At 38.5% G+C, this 16,591-nt stretch overlaps 1 protein-coding gene and 1 non-coding gene across 2 annotated transcripts in view; both read left to right on the forward strand.

The window, feature by feature from the left end:
* SLC2A13 (solute carrier family 2 member 13) overlaps positions 1–7,881 on the forward strand; it is a 380,204-nt gene extending 372,323 nt beyond the window's left edge. The window contains exons 8-10 of the mRNA XM_075551886.1: positions 1,589–1,710; positions 1,830–1,982; positions 6,446–7,881. Of these exons, the coding sequence (XP_075408001.1) occupies positions 1,589–1,710; positions 1,830–1,982; positions 6,446–6,672 (502 nt within the window). The 3' untranslated portion in view covers positions 6,673–7,881. The remainder of the gene's footprint in view (positions 1–1,588; positions 1,711–1,829; positions 1,983–6,445) is intronic.
* A 481-nt stretch (positions 7,882–8,362) lies between these two features.
* On the forward strand, positions 8,363–8,497 carry LOC142452272 (small nucleolar RNA SNORA49). Its single transcript, XR_012785293.1, has one exon. It is a non-coding gene; the product is annotated as a small nucleolar RNA SNORA49 (small nucleolar RNA).
* The last annotated feature ends 8,094 nt before the right edge of the window (positions 8,498–16,591 follow it).

Below are 16,591 nucleotides of genomic sequence, written 5' to 3' on the forward strand. Positions count from 1 at the left end.
TCGCAGTTCCTTACCACATTGGCCTCCCACCATTTGCTGCCCACACCATGGCAGCTTGCATCTTTAAAGCCAGCAAGGAAATGAGAGACTTCAGCAAAATAAGCACTATATTCTTAGTTACATAACACATACATCCTGTCCCTTTGCCAAATTCTGTTGGTTAGAAGCAAGTGCCTGGTCAGTCATCCCCACCCTCACTGGGAGAGGTCTATGCAGGGTTCACATATGAACCCTCTGGTCAGTCTAGAATCTGTCTGCAATATAGTTGATAAGGCAAGCTGCCCTCGGAACCTTGATTACCAGGGACAGAGAAGAGGAGTCTGATTCAAGAAATTAGATTTAGGAAATAATTATATTTTCTTTCCCATACAAATTTCAGTTATTTGCATACATTTTCTCATGTGTGCTTCTCAATTTGTCACTGATTTTACAAGTGAGGACACAAGCATTGAGGAAGTAATTCCTGGGATCACATACATCCTGAAGGGAAACCTAATTGTCTAAACCTAAATCTAGGTTAAATCTAATCTAGTCAGTCCTTACTCAGCCTAACCAATCAATCGGCTTTTCTTGGGACTTAACAGTGGAATAGCTCTGGAGAAGTAGATTAGAAACATTGAAGATAACTCTGAGATTAGAAGCTGTTTCAACATTGAGAATGTTGGCACTGATTAAAATAAAAACACCATGAGGGGCAAGCACAGTAATAGGTAAGTAACAGGCCAGGCAGTGCTGAGCACGTGCTGTGCATTGCCGCACTGTAGAAGGTCTGCCACGCTTTTGTTACCATCCTAGAGTCCGTCCCGACTCAAGGCGATTCCATGCACAATGTCAACGAAACATTGCTTGATCCTACACTAGCCCCATAGCCGAGGGTGATACACTCTTGCCATCCTTAGTATTTCATTGGCTGATTTGGGAAATAGACGTCCAGACCTATCTTCCTAGTATGTCTGACACTCGATGTTCCACTAAAACCTGTTTAACATCACAGCAACACACTGACATATGAAATTCATTGGTCAGGAATAGAACCCCCAATTCTCTTCCGTGAAAATGAGGGTCCCACTTCTGCCTCTCCAGTGCCCCCAGAATGAAACATAACCACAGTCTATTCTGCCACAGCCCCGTTGTCTTGCCTTGCCTGCTACTCCTGTCTAAGCAGTCGTCCCTTTTGTATCCTTACAATAGCCAGTATTGTGTCCATAGAACAAGTGAAAACCCTGGGCCTGGAGTTGGATCCTGTCATGGCTGCAACTCCAAGTTTCTAGCAGAACAGCACCTGACCTCAGTGGTCTTTCTCACTGGAGCTGCCGAGGGCTAACTGGCGAGGATGCCCGACTCCCTCTGCTAAGGATCAAAGCACAGAGAATTCTGTTGTGTGATGTATCTCTCTTGAATTATGTTCAAGTCTGAAAAGCTCTAGTATTTTGCTTTATGTTTGTTTACTTCTTAATCCCACCCCCCAAAAAAATGTATCATGGACCCTTTTTCTTAATGAACCTCCAAAATATCCAGTTTGACCACTGAATTTCTGCAGCTATGCCCTAAAACACTGAGTTAATACTTACATTGTATTATTTTTCAGGTGTGCAAATGAAACTAAATTCAAAACGGAGGAAGTATTTTGGGCTTACAATTTCTGTCCTACTCCATACTCGTGGACTGCACTTCTGGGCCTTATTTTATATCTTGTTTTCTTCGCACCTGGTAAAAATGCAAAACAAAACTTTTTGTTGTTTGTTGTTGTAGCATTTCTTTTGGAAAAAGACATGTAGTATTTTTCTGAAATAGCATTTTACTGAAATTTTTTATTTTGTATTTCTCAGGAATGGGACCAATGCCTTGGACAGTGAATTCTGAAATATATCCCCTCTGGGCCAGAAGCACAGGAAATGCTTGTTCATCTGGAATAAATTGGATGTTCAATGTTCTGGTTTCGCTGACATTCCTTCACACAGCAGAGTATCTCACATACTATGGTAAGGATGAGTATGTCTGAACTACGCATTCATTCTTACTCCCCCACTCTCTTTTGAGATATGCTATCATTTGTGATTGATAGCGCGGGTAGATTTATTTTTGCTGCTATAAATAGTTCCATATGGGTTTCTTATTCTCCAAAGGCTTAGGGAGAGGATGAGGAAAGGGATCAGCGTAACCCTCCTTTCCTGAGCAGCACTTCTCCGTGTCCTTCAGTGCTTAATGGCAGCCACATACCCACTTCCCACGGAGGAACCCTTCAGTGTAATTTTTTCTTTTCCATTTAGAAGGAAACATAACCAACAGCTAGGGCTTTTAGGACGAATGTATACGTAGCTTCTGCAACAGACGTAGAATCATGCCAGAGACAGATGCAGAATAGGGCTCCACGCAGCTCACCTGAAGGTGCATGCTGGGCAATTTTTAGAAATAAACATGTGTGTATGTGTATATAGACACACACATGTACCTTATGCCTATAAAGTAGACAAAGGATACTTTTTCAAAATACTATATTTAAGCCTTGGTGTATTTATGTTTCCTAAAAAATATCTCCAACTGTGAGAAAATACTTCTGTTCAGATATATTCTTGTTATATTTTTATCTAAACTTTACTGGTTCATGTTAATTGTGCACTTAAATTCCTTATTTAACCAATTTACACCAAGATAATTTGTCCAGTCCGTGGTACTTTTGATATTCTTCTCCAGCAGCACAGTTCAGATACATCAGTTCTTCCACAGTCGTCCTTATTCAGTGTCCAGCTTTCACCTGCATGTGATGCGATGGAGAATGCGGTGCCTTGGGTCAGGTACATCTGAATCCTCAAAGTAGCATCCTTGTTCTTCAATACGCTGAAAAGGTCTTGTGCATCAAATGTACCAAATGCAGTACACCTTTTGATCTCATGACTGCTGCTTCCATGAGCATTGATTGCAGATCCAAGGAAGATAGAATCCTTGACAAGTTCTGCCTTTTCCTCGTTTGTCATGATGCTACAGGTTTGTCGAGTTGTAAGGATTTTGGTCAGCCTTACGCTGAGTTGTAATCCAGACTGAGGCCACAGCCTTGACCTCGAGGAGCAAGCGCTTCCTTTCCTCCCCTGTTCAGGCAGCAAGGCTGTCTCTCCCACACACTGAAGGTTAATAACCCTCCTCCAATCCTCATGTCTGCTGCAGCCGTTGTTGGAGGATCTTAAACAAAAATTTATTTGTGTAAATCAATGGCATTGCTCTATAATTTGAGCAGTCTGTTGGATCACCTTTCTTTTTTTTTTTAATGGGCACAAATACGGATCTCTCCCTGTCACTTTGCAAAGCAGCTGTCTTCCAAATTTCCTGGCATAGATGAGTGAGTGTCACTTTCCAGTGCTTCTTCGACTTTCTGCAATATTTCAGTGGGTATTCCATCAATTCTTGGAGCCTAGTTTTTGGTTAATGCTTTCCATGTACCTTGAACTTCTTCCTTCGGCACCACTGGTTCTTGTTCATAAGCTACCTCCTCAAATGGTGGACCATCAACTAGTTCTTTTCGGTACAGTAACTCTGTATATGTACTCTTTCCATCTTCTCTTGATGCTTCCTGCATTACCAATGCTTTGCTCATAGGTGACCCTATCGTCACTGTGGGTGACCCTGCTGGCATTTGAAACACCAGTGACACGGCTTCCAGCGTCACAGCAACACCCAACCCACCACAGTACGAAAAACTGACAGACATGGGGTGGGATAGCTCAATAGACCCTTCAAAGGCATCATATCAAAATTCTTGTGTTGAAGCTTGTGGAATTCATTCACACTTAGCCTTTGATTCTTCAATGTATGTAATTTAATTGAATACTTGCTGTAATTTGAAATTTAATTTAGGATTCTAGTAAGATTTTTCTTCAGAATAAAACTGAAGAATATTCACACTGTTTAAACTGGATAAACTCATAACAGATTTGTTTTTCACCCACACTAACTCCAAGAGAGACAAATACAGAACATGACAGACTTGCTCTTGACCTGACGCAGGTCCCTGCTTGATGGGTCTGCCGCGTGCCCCTCTGCTTTCACCACGCGTCTAACCGGTGGAACCCACTCGGCCAGCAGGCGTGGCATTTGCCTGTTAGAATTCTTGGGATGTTATCAGAGGTTCCTGTATTTTAAAAGAACATTCTTGATGTTATTTTAGTTTGGGAATCTGGGTCATACACACAAAGCTGTGTGGCCTTTAGAATCTGCCAAATCCATCCTTAAAAATTAAAAAAGAAAACCTCAAAAAGAAAAACAGAACTCTTTCCATCTTTGAATGTTTAGGGGTGAAGATTTGATTTGTTATTTCTAACGAGGTCGCTGTTCCCCAATAGCAAAACAGGATGCACCCTTCCTCAAAGTGTTATTTATGGAGTCAAATTAAGTCTCCTATGTTATGTTTGACAGTTTATGGGCTTGGTTTAGTCTAGATTGTTTTACTGTCTACATTTTTCCCCCTTTATTATCGTGACAACCAGGTTTACTATCCATGGCTGGTCCCCGACCCCAGTATTCCATTCTGTTCACCTCCGTCTACAGTCTTGCTTGTTCTTGGAATACAACTCCTTTTTGTTTAGCTTCGCCTCCCCAGTTCTCATATCCCCAACCTCGTGTCACCCTTTTCATAAAAGTACTCCCATTGGATTAAGCTCGTCTTGTTCTGCTCACCTCTCTTCTTCCCCACGATAAAATAAAACTGAATAAAGCTGGCTATCTAAATTTTAGACAACTCTAAGAAGACATCATTGCCATCACGTCATTCCATTTCACACCACCCTCTGGAGCCCTGCTTGTGTAGTGGACTCGCTGGGCTGCTAACTGCAAGGCCCACAGTTTGGAAACCATCAGCCACACCAGGGAGAGAGTAGGCATTTTACTTTCATAAAGATCTAGTCTCGGGACCGCCCAGAGGCAGTTCCACTCTAACTTACAACTGGTTACATGCTTAAACAACTAACAGTCAGCTGGAATCACTATGTTCCTTTCAGGTTCATGCACTCTGCAGAGCCAGGAAACCTTCCTTTCACTGTACCACACAGCTGTCTCAATATGACCTGTTTTATTTTCTGATTATTTCCCATGTGCTTTGTCTATTCCATGAGACTGTTCATTCTATGATGCCATACATTCTCTAAATCTAGTTTTATTCCTCTTAGAAGAAAGAAAAGCTTTCTTTAGTAGTCAGTGCATAAACAAAACCCAAACCCACTGCCATCAGATCGATTCAAATCATAGAGATCCTGTTGGCTAGCATAGAACTTTTCCATAGGTTTTCCAAGACTGTAAAATTTTTATGGGCGTAGACAGCCTCATATGTCTCCATCAGAGTAGCTGATAAGTTTGAACCACCAACCTTGCAGTTAAGAGCCCACTGCTTAACCCACTGCACTGCCCATACTCTTTTGGAAGCAAAGTGTCACGATTGCAAAGAAACAGCATGGAGTCAACAGCTGACCTCTTCTGACTCCTAAACTAATTTATCACAATGCAGAGGTCAGACAGGCTTCCACCCATCTCTCTTACCCTAGTACTTCTATGGCTGGGTTCTGTACTTCATTGCCGAACTCAATGACAACGCTCATGATTATGGAAGTTTAGAGAAGTAAACTGGTTGCTAATCAGGTGAGAAATGCCCAGGAAACAGTTGTTCAATCAGGACAGTTTCCTCCCTGCTGTTTATAGGCAGGCCTCTCTGATCCTGTCCCTTGGCCTGACCTCTGCCCTGCTCAGGCAATGTTACAAAATTCCTTTAGGGCTGCTAACAACAGCCCCAGGGAATGCCAGTGTATTATAAGCCTGAACCTAAAGGCATTTAGCTTCAGGTCAGCAAGTCCAGTTCCCCTAAGTGCCCAGAAGCATCCTATCCCTCAAGCTAACTTCCTGCCCCAAAGCACTCAGCTTTACTTGCTCTGCTGGCCGGAAAGTCACGTTCTAGCTTCTGGATCGGATGGTCCATGCCTCGGCTGTCAAAGGTATTGTCTGGATCAAGGAGGTTCAATGTTCAGGGACCTCAGAGCCCAAAGGAAGCACTCCACCCATTTCATCTCTCTTACTGCTAGTGAGATCGATCCTCCATGCTGCTTGTGAGATGGCTCAGTTCATACTCAGTAGGCTGGCAATCAAAATCAACTGCTGTCAATCACTCACAACTGAGCCATATAATTCACTCAGCTTCTTCCCCTATCATCTTACCAAAAGCCATCAGGAAAATGAAGGTCATTTGGTAGGAGTGACAAAGACTGTGGGTAGAAGAGCCATATTAAATAATTCACTGCATTGTGATTATATTTATAGGGCTAAAAGTATTTGAGTAAGCCAAAGTGAAATTCATTTTTTTGGTCCCAGGTCTTAATATAGCGATTGATCAGAGAGGAGTCAAAATCAAGTACTCTGTTCCCTGATGCATATATGCATACATACATAGTCTACCTATTTTCCATTGCAGGAGCCTTCTTCCTCTATGCCGGACTTGCTGCTCTCGGACTGCTTTTCATCTACGGCTGTCTTCCTGAGACCAAAGGGAAAAAATTAGAGGAGATTGAGTCACTCTTTGACAACAGGCTGTGCACATGTGGCACTTCAGATTCGGACGAAGGGAGATATATTGAATATATTCGGGTAAAGGGAAGTAACTATCATCTTTCTGACAACGATGCTTCTGATGTGGAATAATGTTCAGCTGCTGACACTATGCTTAGTTATTGAAACAAATGCGAGGAGAGAAGAGCAGTAATCGGGGACCTCGCTGCCCTGCTCCAAATCTGGTTCTTTCTATGGTGTATAGTTTTGAGTGACTACACAGTCTAGAATACTTGATTAGAAGCAGGATACAATCCTGATGAGTTTGGGATTTTTTTGTTTTGTTTGTTTTCACAAGCAGAAATGTAAAAAAATTTAAGTAGAGACTTTGATTTAGTAATTCTTGAACAATTGTGTGTGATTCCTCCCTGAGATAGTCCACAATGAGTGACTGTCCCCCGTGATGAAAGTGGCATCCATTTTACCCAACACCGTGTTATAATTATTAGTGGCAACAGAGTCAGTACTAAACTAGCCAAATCCCGTATGACAGAATATATTAAAATAAGATTCTTATAGTCAGATGGTGTTTATGTCAAAACATGACTTCCTGAGCAGTCTATCTGAGCAGCTATTAAAAGTAAATTCCACTTAAACTTTGCCAACAATTCAAAGGTTCATTCCATACAACTGTCCGTTGGAGTCCGCATTTTGAGTTCTGTTCCCTATTCAGTCCTTAAGATTTTTTAGACTGATTCTGCATATGATCTTTGAACACTGTCAGAAGCTGGCCTTTTAGGTTTTATTTTTACACATGTTCTTGCATCAGTACTAAATGCTTAGACGTTCGCTAAGTGTATTTTATTGCTAGAAGATGAGAAACAAAGGTGTTTTGTGGATCCCTGACTTACAGCGTGGTTCACAGTTGTACACATCCGGCAGCTCCAGCTTCCCATTGTATTTCAGGGTGGTTTCGTTAGTGCCACAAGCGCCTGGTCATCCCCAGGCCTTGCTCCTCGTTGACTCCGAAGTCCACGGTGCGCCTTCACAGGTGTCACAGAGTTGCTAGCAGACTAGTTCCCCCTTTTCTCTTAATCAGACACTAATTCCTGATAGAAACAAGGAATGAAATGAATGACAGACACACTTCTGCCGTAATCTATGTTCCGGTAAATTAAAATAGTGGATTTATTTTTACTTAGCTTTGTATTAAACATGTCATAAGGAGTTCTCCCATATTAGTAATCTTTTTTAAATCTCAGAGCATACCCTTCTCATTTTCCTGATAATTCACCAATATTTTACATAGATTTGTATATGTCTTATGTTTGCTTTAGACTTGTTTCCTCGTCTAGAAATATGCTCAGCTACACGTCAACAACCTCTTTTCAGGGCTTCGTTGGTTTTTATGGTCATTTATGGATGAACTTTTTTTTTTTGCAATCACAGCAACAACTACATAGTACGTACAAAATGAATAGCTAGTTCCAGTGAAAATATGGAAGAGTATTTCACAGCCAGTTATGAATGCACAAGTGTGGTGCCTGTTGATGTGGCTCCAAGGATCTCATGAGGTACCAATTTAGTGAAAAGCTATCTTTAAATTCATTGTGTTTCAGTTTCCAAGATCGGTTCTCCTTTTAAAATCATGTGTGTTCCTTACCACACCAGCGCAAGCTGAGAATTTCATTCCACTAGATGAAAATTCCATCAGCCAGAAAATAAAGGTTTTTTTCCCTATGATAATTGTGTGGAACAAAAATATTTGAGAGAGGTGTTTTCCCTTTAACTTGTCTCCTTTGACAGTTCAATTCTAAGGGAATATTAATATTGATCCCTTCCCCTTCCTTAGCCTTCTCCAGGGCCTTCTCGCTGTGGAGTGCTCGGGCATTGCCTGAGGACAGATAAGAGAGAGAGCCCGTGTCCTTCCCCAGGAAGAACTCACTTTCTCCTGGGGCCTATACAGTAAGCTAACAGTGAATATATATATATATATATATATATATATATATATATATATATATATATATATATATATATATATATATAATATATATCCCTTTCCACCCCTACCCCCCAAAAGTCATGTTCTAATAAAGAAGTTATAATTTTACTGATATTTTTATCCTATGAAAATCGTATATGTGTGTTATTTTACATAAGCAAAGTAAAATGAAAAATTAGGTGTCATCTGGTGAAATCAGAATATGATAGGGAGAAAAAGTATTTAGACCAATAAAATGCTCTCTTTAAAAGTTTATTTTTCTGATTCATCCAAATAACTGCCTCCGTTCTTCTTTGTATTATATGCATAGCCTTAACTCTACGACTATACAATCAGCTGGGCTTTATTAAAGGAGCACCGGACTGGTTTCCTGCAGCAGAACACGCCCTGTGCTCCCAGAAATAAGGAAATGACGCTTTCAGCTTTGTCGCCACACACCATCGCACTAACATGGAAATCAGTCACAGTGCTTCCCATTCTGCTCAGCCCTTTCTCCAATGACTCTATGGAATTTAGAGTCATACTGATCATAGTCCATATCTTTGAATTATAAGACACAGAAGCACAGTGTAAGAATTATTTATAATTTTTTTAATTAGCAACAATTTGAAAGGGAATCTTATACAACTAAGACAGTATTTTTAGATTCAGTGAACGTTTATAGTATAATCAAAAATAAACATTTGAATTTTGAAGGGCTTTTTATTTTAATATTTTTCACCTTTAAGTTCTAAGAACGTTTCGTGATCACTATCAACGTAAAGACATTCCATTTGCAACAACATCCCATATGTATTTTGTAGCACAATGTATATATGATATGATGTGACACACACCATACCAAACAGGAAACACATTAAGCATGATGCCTTTAGTTGGATTTATAAGTTTCCTCCTAAGTAAGCTGCAAATTCAATAAAGGTATGTTACGCTTTAGAAAATATAGTGAAGATGGTCATTTTCCCCTGTGGAAGCTTAGCTGGATGGCTGATGAAATCTATGCTAGACTTAAGTGCATATAACATTGTGGCTGCTTTTGAACATGTCAAGTTGAATGTGATGTTATATGGATTTCTAAAATTTAGTATTGTTTTCTTCAATATAAACATTCCTAATAACGTTCATTGTTGCACCTAATTCATTCACAAGGTTTTTAAAACATGATTATTTTTAAATATATGAAGATCTAAATTTAAGACTACGTTTGACTCCCTAGGTGGCTTTCTCTTCAAATGAAAAAGGCTTTGATTTAAAATTCTGTTCCCAGCTTCGTGCAATTGTTAGCTCCCGATTTCAGGAAGAATGTTGTGAGAAGAGTGCTGCGGGGAACTCTCCACTTAACTGTGCCATTGGACCAGATGTTAGTATGTGTCTTTTGTAAGTCTAAATTGGGAGTGCATTTTAAGGCAAAGCATGTTAAAATGGAGAATTTAGAAATTTAATTATAATTTCAAAATCAGTTATCCAAGAGAAGAATGATCAGGAAAAATATACTGGTAATTTGTCTTTTTTTTTGTACATAGCTAAGTAAATTTAAAATGTATTAAATAATCTAAAGATCCTGAAGAAAGGGATATTTAAGAAAACACTACTTATTTCTATTGCCTAATAGCATTTCACATTTAATGATACTAATACAATTCATAAATACTGGGGGAGGGTGGCTTTGATTTTATTTCATTGCAAAAAGAATGAAGAACAGTAAAATTATTCAAACATTGGATTTTTAAACCATTTTCCAAGTTATCAAATTATATATATTAGGTGCCTAACAAATTGATGTTTATATATTTTGTGTGACAAGCTTTCAATTAATAAATTCAGTCTTCACTAATTTGGACCAAAAAGAAAGAGATGATATAACAGACCATAGCAGAACTCCACAATATATGCTTTATGGTGAAATGTACTAAGTGAGTAAAATTTATATCTTATGTGTAACTACTGCCTATATTTAGGCTCAGAATTGTTCTCTGGAAAACTTGTGTCTTTTTTTTATCCCTCTGTCATTGTCTGCCAAGTCTCCTCGTTTCTTGTACAGGAAGGAACGTTCAGCTAATTTGATGAAGTGATCAGGTGTCATTACTTTTGTTTATCTAGGTGAGCAATATTGCTGTGGTTTTCTAGAAATAGCGATCATTTTTTAAAATGCCAAACAGCTAACACTGATCAATTATTTCTTGTATATTGTCTCTTATGGAAGATTTTTGTGTCCCAATAATTATTAGCAAAGTATTTTGTATATGAGAGTATTTTTTGCAAATTTGCTTGTGTTAATATAATTTCTATAAATATTTACTTTGTGTAAAATACAACCTGTTCCACTTGAATGATTTGGTTCATGAAAATTTTGAATAATTTAGTATTAACATGCAGATTTTTATTTTAGGCAATTACATGTATGTATTTGATTGTGTCACATCTACATGAATGAGACAAGATGGGCCATGCTGCTGACATATAATTAAAAATCTTAAATCAATATTTTGTAAGGTGTTAAAATTTTATTAATATCAACATCACCTCATTTCATTTGAAGGTTAAAAAAAGCTGAGATTTAAAATCTAGCCAAAGCAAAAAGGTGTACTACTCCTGCCCATACTGTTTTCCTAGCGGTTTTTAGAGGATACCCTACTGTTGTAGCATCTTTTACTTATTAATGAAAGCTTAAATTTCTATTTAGAAGCTCTAATGTACATCTATATGGAAATGTTTTATGCTTTTAAAAATAGATATATTTCAAAAGTATATTTTTAATTTATGAATGCATGTTACAATATTTACTACTTCATACATCTTGGTAATTCAGCATAAATATTTACTCCCAGTGGACATGTGAGATATTGCTTTCAATTAATGAATATGTACCATTGCCTTCAAAGTCATTGTAGTCTATGCTGTATCAAAATCATTGTATATTTTATGGAAATTTAGTGATGTACATGTCAATGTTTTTAAGTTATTTTATTAAAATCCAATCTTTTCATAAAACTAAAATCTTTTAAAAAATTTAAAAAGTGTCAGTGCCGGAACTGTAAATGAAAATATCAAATAAAAGTTAAGATAATTCATTGCTCATTTATCTTCCTTGTACTTTTCATTACCTCTATTTCTCTCATGGGCTTTAAGATCTATGTTACATATAGTAAAAGTTTCTACCAAGGCAATCCACCTCTGTAGATTTATACAGTTTTCTATAGTCTACAGATATTTTACCCCTTTTATCTTGGATAAACTCAATAATCATTTAAAAGTATTTTAATACATAAAATTTGTTCTTCAGAATTATTCTAAATCATACATTTAAAACTTTAAAATATGGTACACAAGTTCTTGAAAATACTTTGGGTTATTTTTTTGTAAGTCAAAATACTTGCTGGCTGGCCAGTCGGCCATCCTTGCGGAATTCCGCGGCTGGCTCGTTGGTCCCACTCTGCCCCTGCCCTAGCTTTCAATCAGCAAGCATATGTTACTTACTATTCGATCCAAGCAGTCACTATAATCTTGCTGTGTAGCTGTGTGTCATCCTGAGGAGCACTGAGGAAATCTTCAGATGACCCATTGTAGAACTGCATCTTCAGCAAGTTTTTGGAAATTAACAGGTAAGGCAAAAGTTCTAGTCAAAATGGCCCTTGACAACCCTCCACTCCACATGAAATGTTAAAAAGAGACTCTGTAAAATTCCTACACTGAAAAATAAAGTTTGTGCCAATAGTTTGTTTTAACCTTCAATCTTGAGTATCTTGTCCAAATGTGAGACTAAATTCAAATCATCCAACATTTCTATTTCATCTGGCAACCTAATTTACTGAATTACTATTTGCTTCAGTTTCAACATCTACTAAGTGGAGATCATGTTCATACTACCCACGTAGAACAATGGCAAAAAGCACGTGCGGGTTAGTTGTGATTACTAGTATCATCTCTGTGCTATCTTTAATACTGTCAAGGTCATGATATCCGTAGGAGCATGGGAATTTGCTTACTACTAGGGGAAAGAGCCTGTAGGCATCTTTGACATTTCTTAGACAGCCAAGAACATCAGGCTTATACAAGCCATGTGAAACTGTTCAGCCCAGATTAGTAAGTGCAAGTCCAAACTCATGTTGCTTACCAGGTACTCCTCATCAGGCATTATAAATTTGAAAAGAGACTTTGATAATATAGGAATGTGCTGGGGGTGTTGGAGAAGGGCATATGCCAGCTATGACTGGAAGCAGAACTTCTGCTAACAGTAGGGGGGGGGGATATGAAACTGTTCAGGCTTCATGACTAGTAACCAAGCTCTCTGATCAGAATGGTTTGGGCTGATCATCCTCATACCCGTCTCGCATCACCTCCATGTGAGCATCCTTCTGAAAGGCACCACTGAGAAAGCACAGCATCCTATAGACAACTGGGACTTCAGACTCTGCCCTACTCTGCCCTTCTGAGGTGCACAGTATCGTTCACAGACCACACCAAAAGGATCCCATTTGGAAACCAACTAAGCTAATTGGGTATTGTCTTACACTCACCTGTAGCAGATTCAAGGAATGGCCATACTCCCCAGGGACTCAACCAGTGAAGTGCCCTCGTGTGAGAAGCGGCAGGTTTCTATCCCAAGGTCACTGCGTAGGTGGGAGTTGGACTTTGGTTCAAATCTCTTCCTTTTAGGGTGCCTGTGAAGGATGGGCCGTGATCTACCACATATTTATTATTTTCATGCTCTGTTTGCTTTTTGATGACATGTAAATCTACACTTGTCAATGTTTTTGACAGTTTTGCCCTTTCCTCAGCCCTCACTGGTAATGGAAATAGTGCCCAGTCCCATGAGCTTTCCGTCCACACAGGTCAACCATTCCCGTACTGTGGTCTGAAAACCTTTCCTAGCATGTCTAAATTTCCTTCTCTCAACTGCAATTTGAATTCGTTCACACACAGGCTAAATTCATTTTACTATCACTGGAAATACTGTATGCCCCACGGGGAAGATTTATATTATTTTCTGTTTTAAAATAACGATGCTTCAAAAGCGAACCAGAGACATCGATGTATGCATGGAGTGTGGACTCATCCTTACTGCCTGGTCCTATTTGATACTCAGTCTGCAGCTTTCATATAAAACTAAGATCTTTTTTTAAAATGTCAGTGCCAGAACTATAAACGAAAATATCAAATCAAAGTTGTGATAATTCATTACTGATTTATATTCCTTATACTTTTCATAGCCTCTATTTCTCTCATGCGTTTTAAGATCTAGGTTACAGAGTGAAAATTTCTACAAATAAATCAGTCTTATTCCCATCTCATAAGCTTTGCTTGATGACACTGTAATCAAACCCTCCATCCCAATACATAATCATGTCATTCCTGTCTTACTTTTTGATAGTGTTTATTAAAACACCTTTGTCTTATCCATGACTGCCTATTACTGACTCTCCACCACCTAATGTATTGCTTTGCAAATAGTATGTGCTCAATAAACACTTGGATTATGATGAAATAAACATATACACCCCTGTAGCTAGCAAAAGAATGGAATTTTTTCTGAGTTACAAATGATTGAAATGGCACCATGCCAATATCGACCAGCTTTCTTTGTAAATTAGTATCTGCATATTACAGCTATTTTAATTGAACAGCAATCTGTATATGGTATATGAATGTGTGTATTTCACATAAATACATTTGGGTGGTACATTTCTTTCTTGTGATTCCTACTAAAAGACAGAAAAATGTCCACATAAAAACATTAAATGTTAGGATAGAAAGGCTGGATGGAAATTTGCTTGTTATAAAAAAAATTCCTTAGAATCAAGCCTATTGCTAGCCTATTTTGTCAGTGAAATAACGAACTCACAAGAGATCAAGTGTCTTGTGTTCAGTAGCACAGTTTGTAAAGAAGGGACTTAACCCCCGGTCAGTTGGTGCCAAAGTTGTTAGCCACTGCTCTGAATTGTTTTTTTATGTTGTGCTTCAGCATATGAAATTTTAATAACGGTCTTTCTTGAAAATATTTGTACTCCTTCCTTCCTAAAGACAAAAATGACGATATAATTTGGAGGCAAATGTGGAATGATCAGGGCTTAAACATCTAAAATTATAATTTTCAAAAATACAACCAAATTTACATATATGTATTAACCCACCAAATCTTAATAAGCTACCAAGAATCTGTAAAATACTATTTGGAACACCCCAGTAAATGTAAAACTGTCACACTTGTATACATTTTAAGAGGACTTTTCTACCAGGTAGCCTACTGGGCTAGAGTGAGCCACACCTGTAAGCCATCCGCTCAAACCCAACAACTGTTCCAAGAGAAACAGGCTCTCTGCTCCAGTAAAATCTGCCAGGGCTCAGACCCCAAAGGGACAGGCCTACTCTTTCAACTGAGGTTAGTAGGAATCAACTCAATGACAGTGAGGGTTTTTAATTGTTGTTGTTGTTTGGGTTTCTACCAGGAGGAATACATAAACGTTAATGAGCAGAGGTCATTAAAGTCTTGTTAGAATTGTTCACAGGAAAGTTCCTGAGCCCCGAGATAGCTGTATCTTTAGAAACCGTTCTTCAATTACAGCAAATCAGGGGACCTTACTGACTCATTCTTGTCCCTTCTCATTTCTGACCGCCAATGACTCCAGGAAGCAAACTGAAGAAAATGTTCATGTAAATGTGTACTTTAGAAAGAGGCCCCCAAATACAAAACAAAACAGACAAACCCCTCAAATGGTAAAAATCACAACATACTGTTTTACATGAAAATAGATACCTATCCCTTTTAGGGGTGTAATAATTTGATACAGCCGTTTTGGGGAGAGAAGAAGGTAATAAAGCCTATGCATATCTTAGAAGCTAATCACTGCATTTTTTAATACAGACAAAATATATTAATTTGCTAATAAAATCTCCAAAATTATATACCACAAAAATGGTATTACAGGTTTCATAATTAAACTCTTTATAAGCAGTTTCACTTATTAAAAATGCTACCAAAACCTCAGAAATCGATTCATTTTACATCAGGCAGGAAATCTGGTGGCACTGTGGGGTAGTCATCGGGCTGCTCACCACAAATAAGTGGTTCAGACTCACCAGAAACTGCGAGAGGCGGACGAGGCTGTCTGTTCCCGAAGATTTACAACCTGGAAGCCCTGGGTGTCATGCTGAGTCGGAAGGCTCCTAAGAATGGAGAACAGTGAAACTTTGCCTCCAACTCTGAACATGTCCTGGAAAAAGACATCACACGTGGTAAAGAGGTTCAGCAAAAAAGAGGAGGCCTCAAGATGGATTGCCACAGTGGCTGCAAGAATGAATTCAAACACACCAATATGAACATGGCCCAGGGCCTGGCAGTTTCATTTTGTTGCGCACAGTCAAAACTACCTACCATCGACATGTATCTGAATCGACACTAGGGCAGTGAGTTGATTTGTTGTTTTATAGAATCATGCATAAACCATTTTTAAAATCGACACTACTGTATTTGGTTTTTGTCCCTCAGTTTGTTAAAAAATAAATCATCTGTGCACAGATCTTAACCTTTGAAATTTTTTGATTTAATATTTCCAGAAAGCCACAAGTGAAAAGAAAATGGATTTCTAACTAGATAGCTCAATCGTCATATTCGGCTTTGTTTTATTTGGCATATTGTATTACGAGTTTTATGAGCCTAGGAACAGGAATCATCCACTTTTATTCCTAATGGTTTGGATCCTCTATGATTTCATATGATAAAAATATAGATTGATATCCCTAGATAGAATTTCCTAATAGTTCTGTTGATGTTTTTCATTTCCTCACTTTAAATAAACAATACTAATTCCTGCCAGCTACATATTGGGGCTCAACCCTTTAGGAGTTGGAGGAACTGAATCCCTTATTTATAGGCAGCAGTACCCAACTTCAAACCAGTATTTCACGTGGGACTGACAAAAGGTGGCATATTCTTGTGGAGCAGTATTGGTGTTAAATGGTAATGAGGTGAGGATTGGAATGAGCTTGGTGTGGAACCAGGAAGGAAACTACTAGTTTCCTCTAGCTTGAACACTGAATAATTTGTGTCATTCTGGGTAACCTAACCCT

Source organism: Tenrec ecaudatus, chromosome 6, assembly GCF_050624435.1.
Source record: "Tenrec ecaudatus isolate mTenEca1 chromosome 6, mTenEca1.hap1, whole genome shotgun sequence".
NCBI lineage: Eukaryota > Metazoa > Chordata > Mammalia > Afrosoricida > Tenrecidae > Tenrec > Tenrec ecaudatus.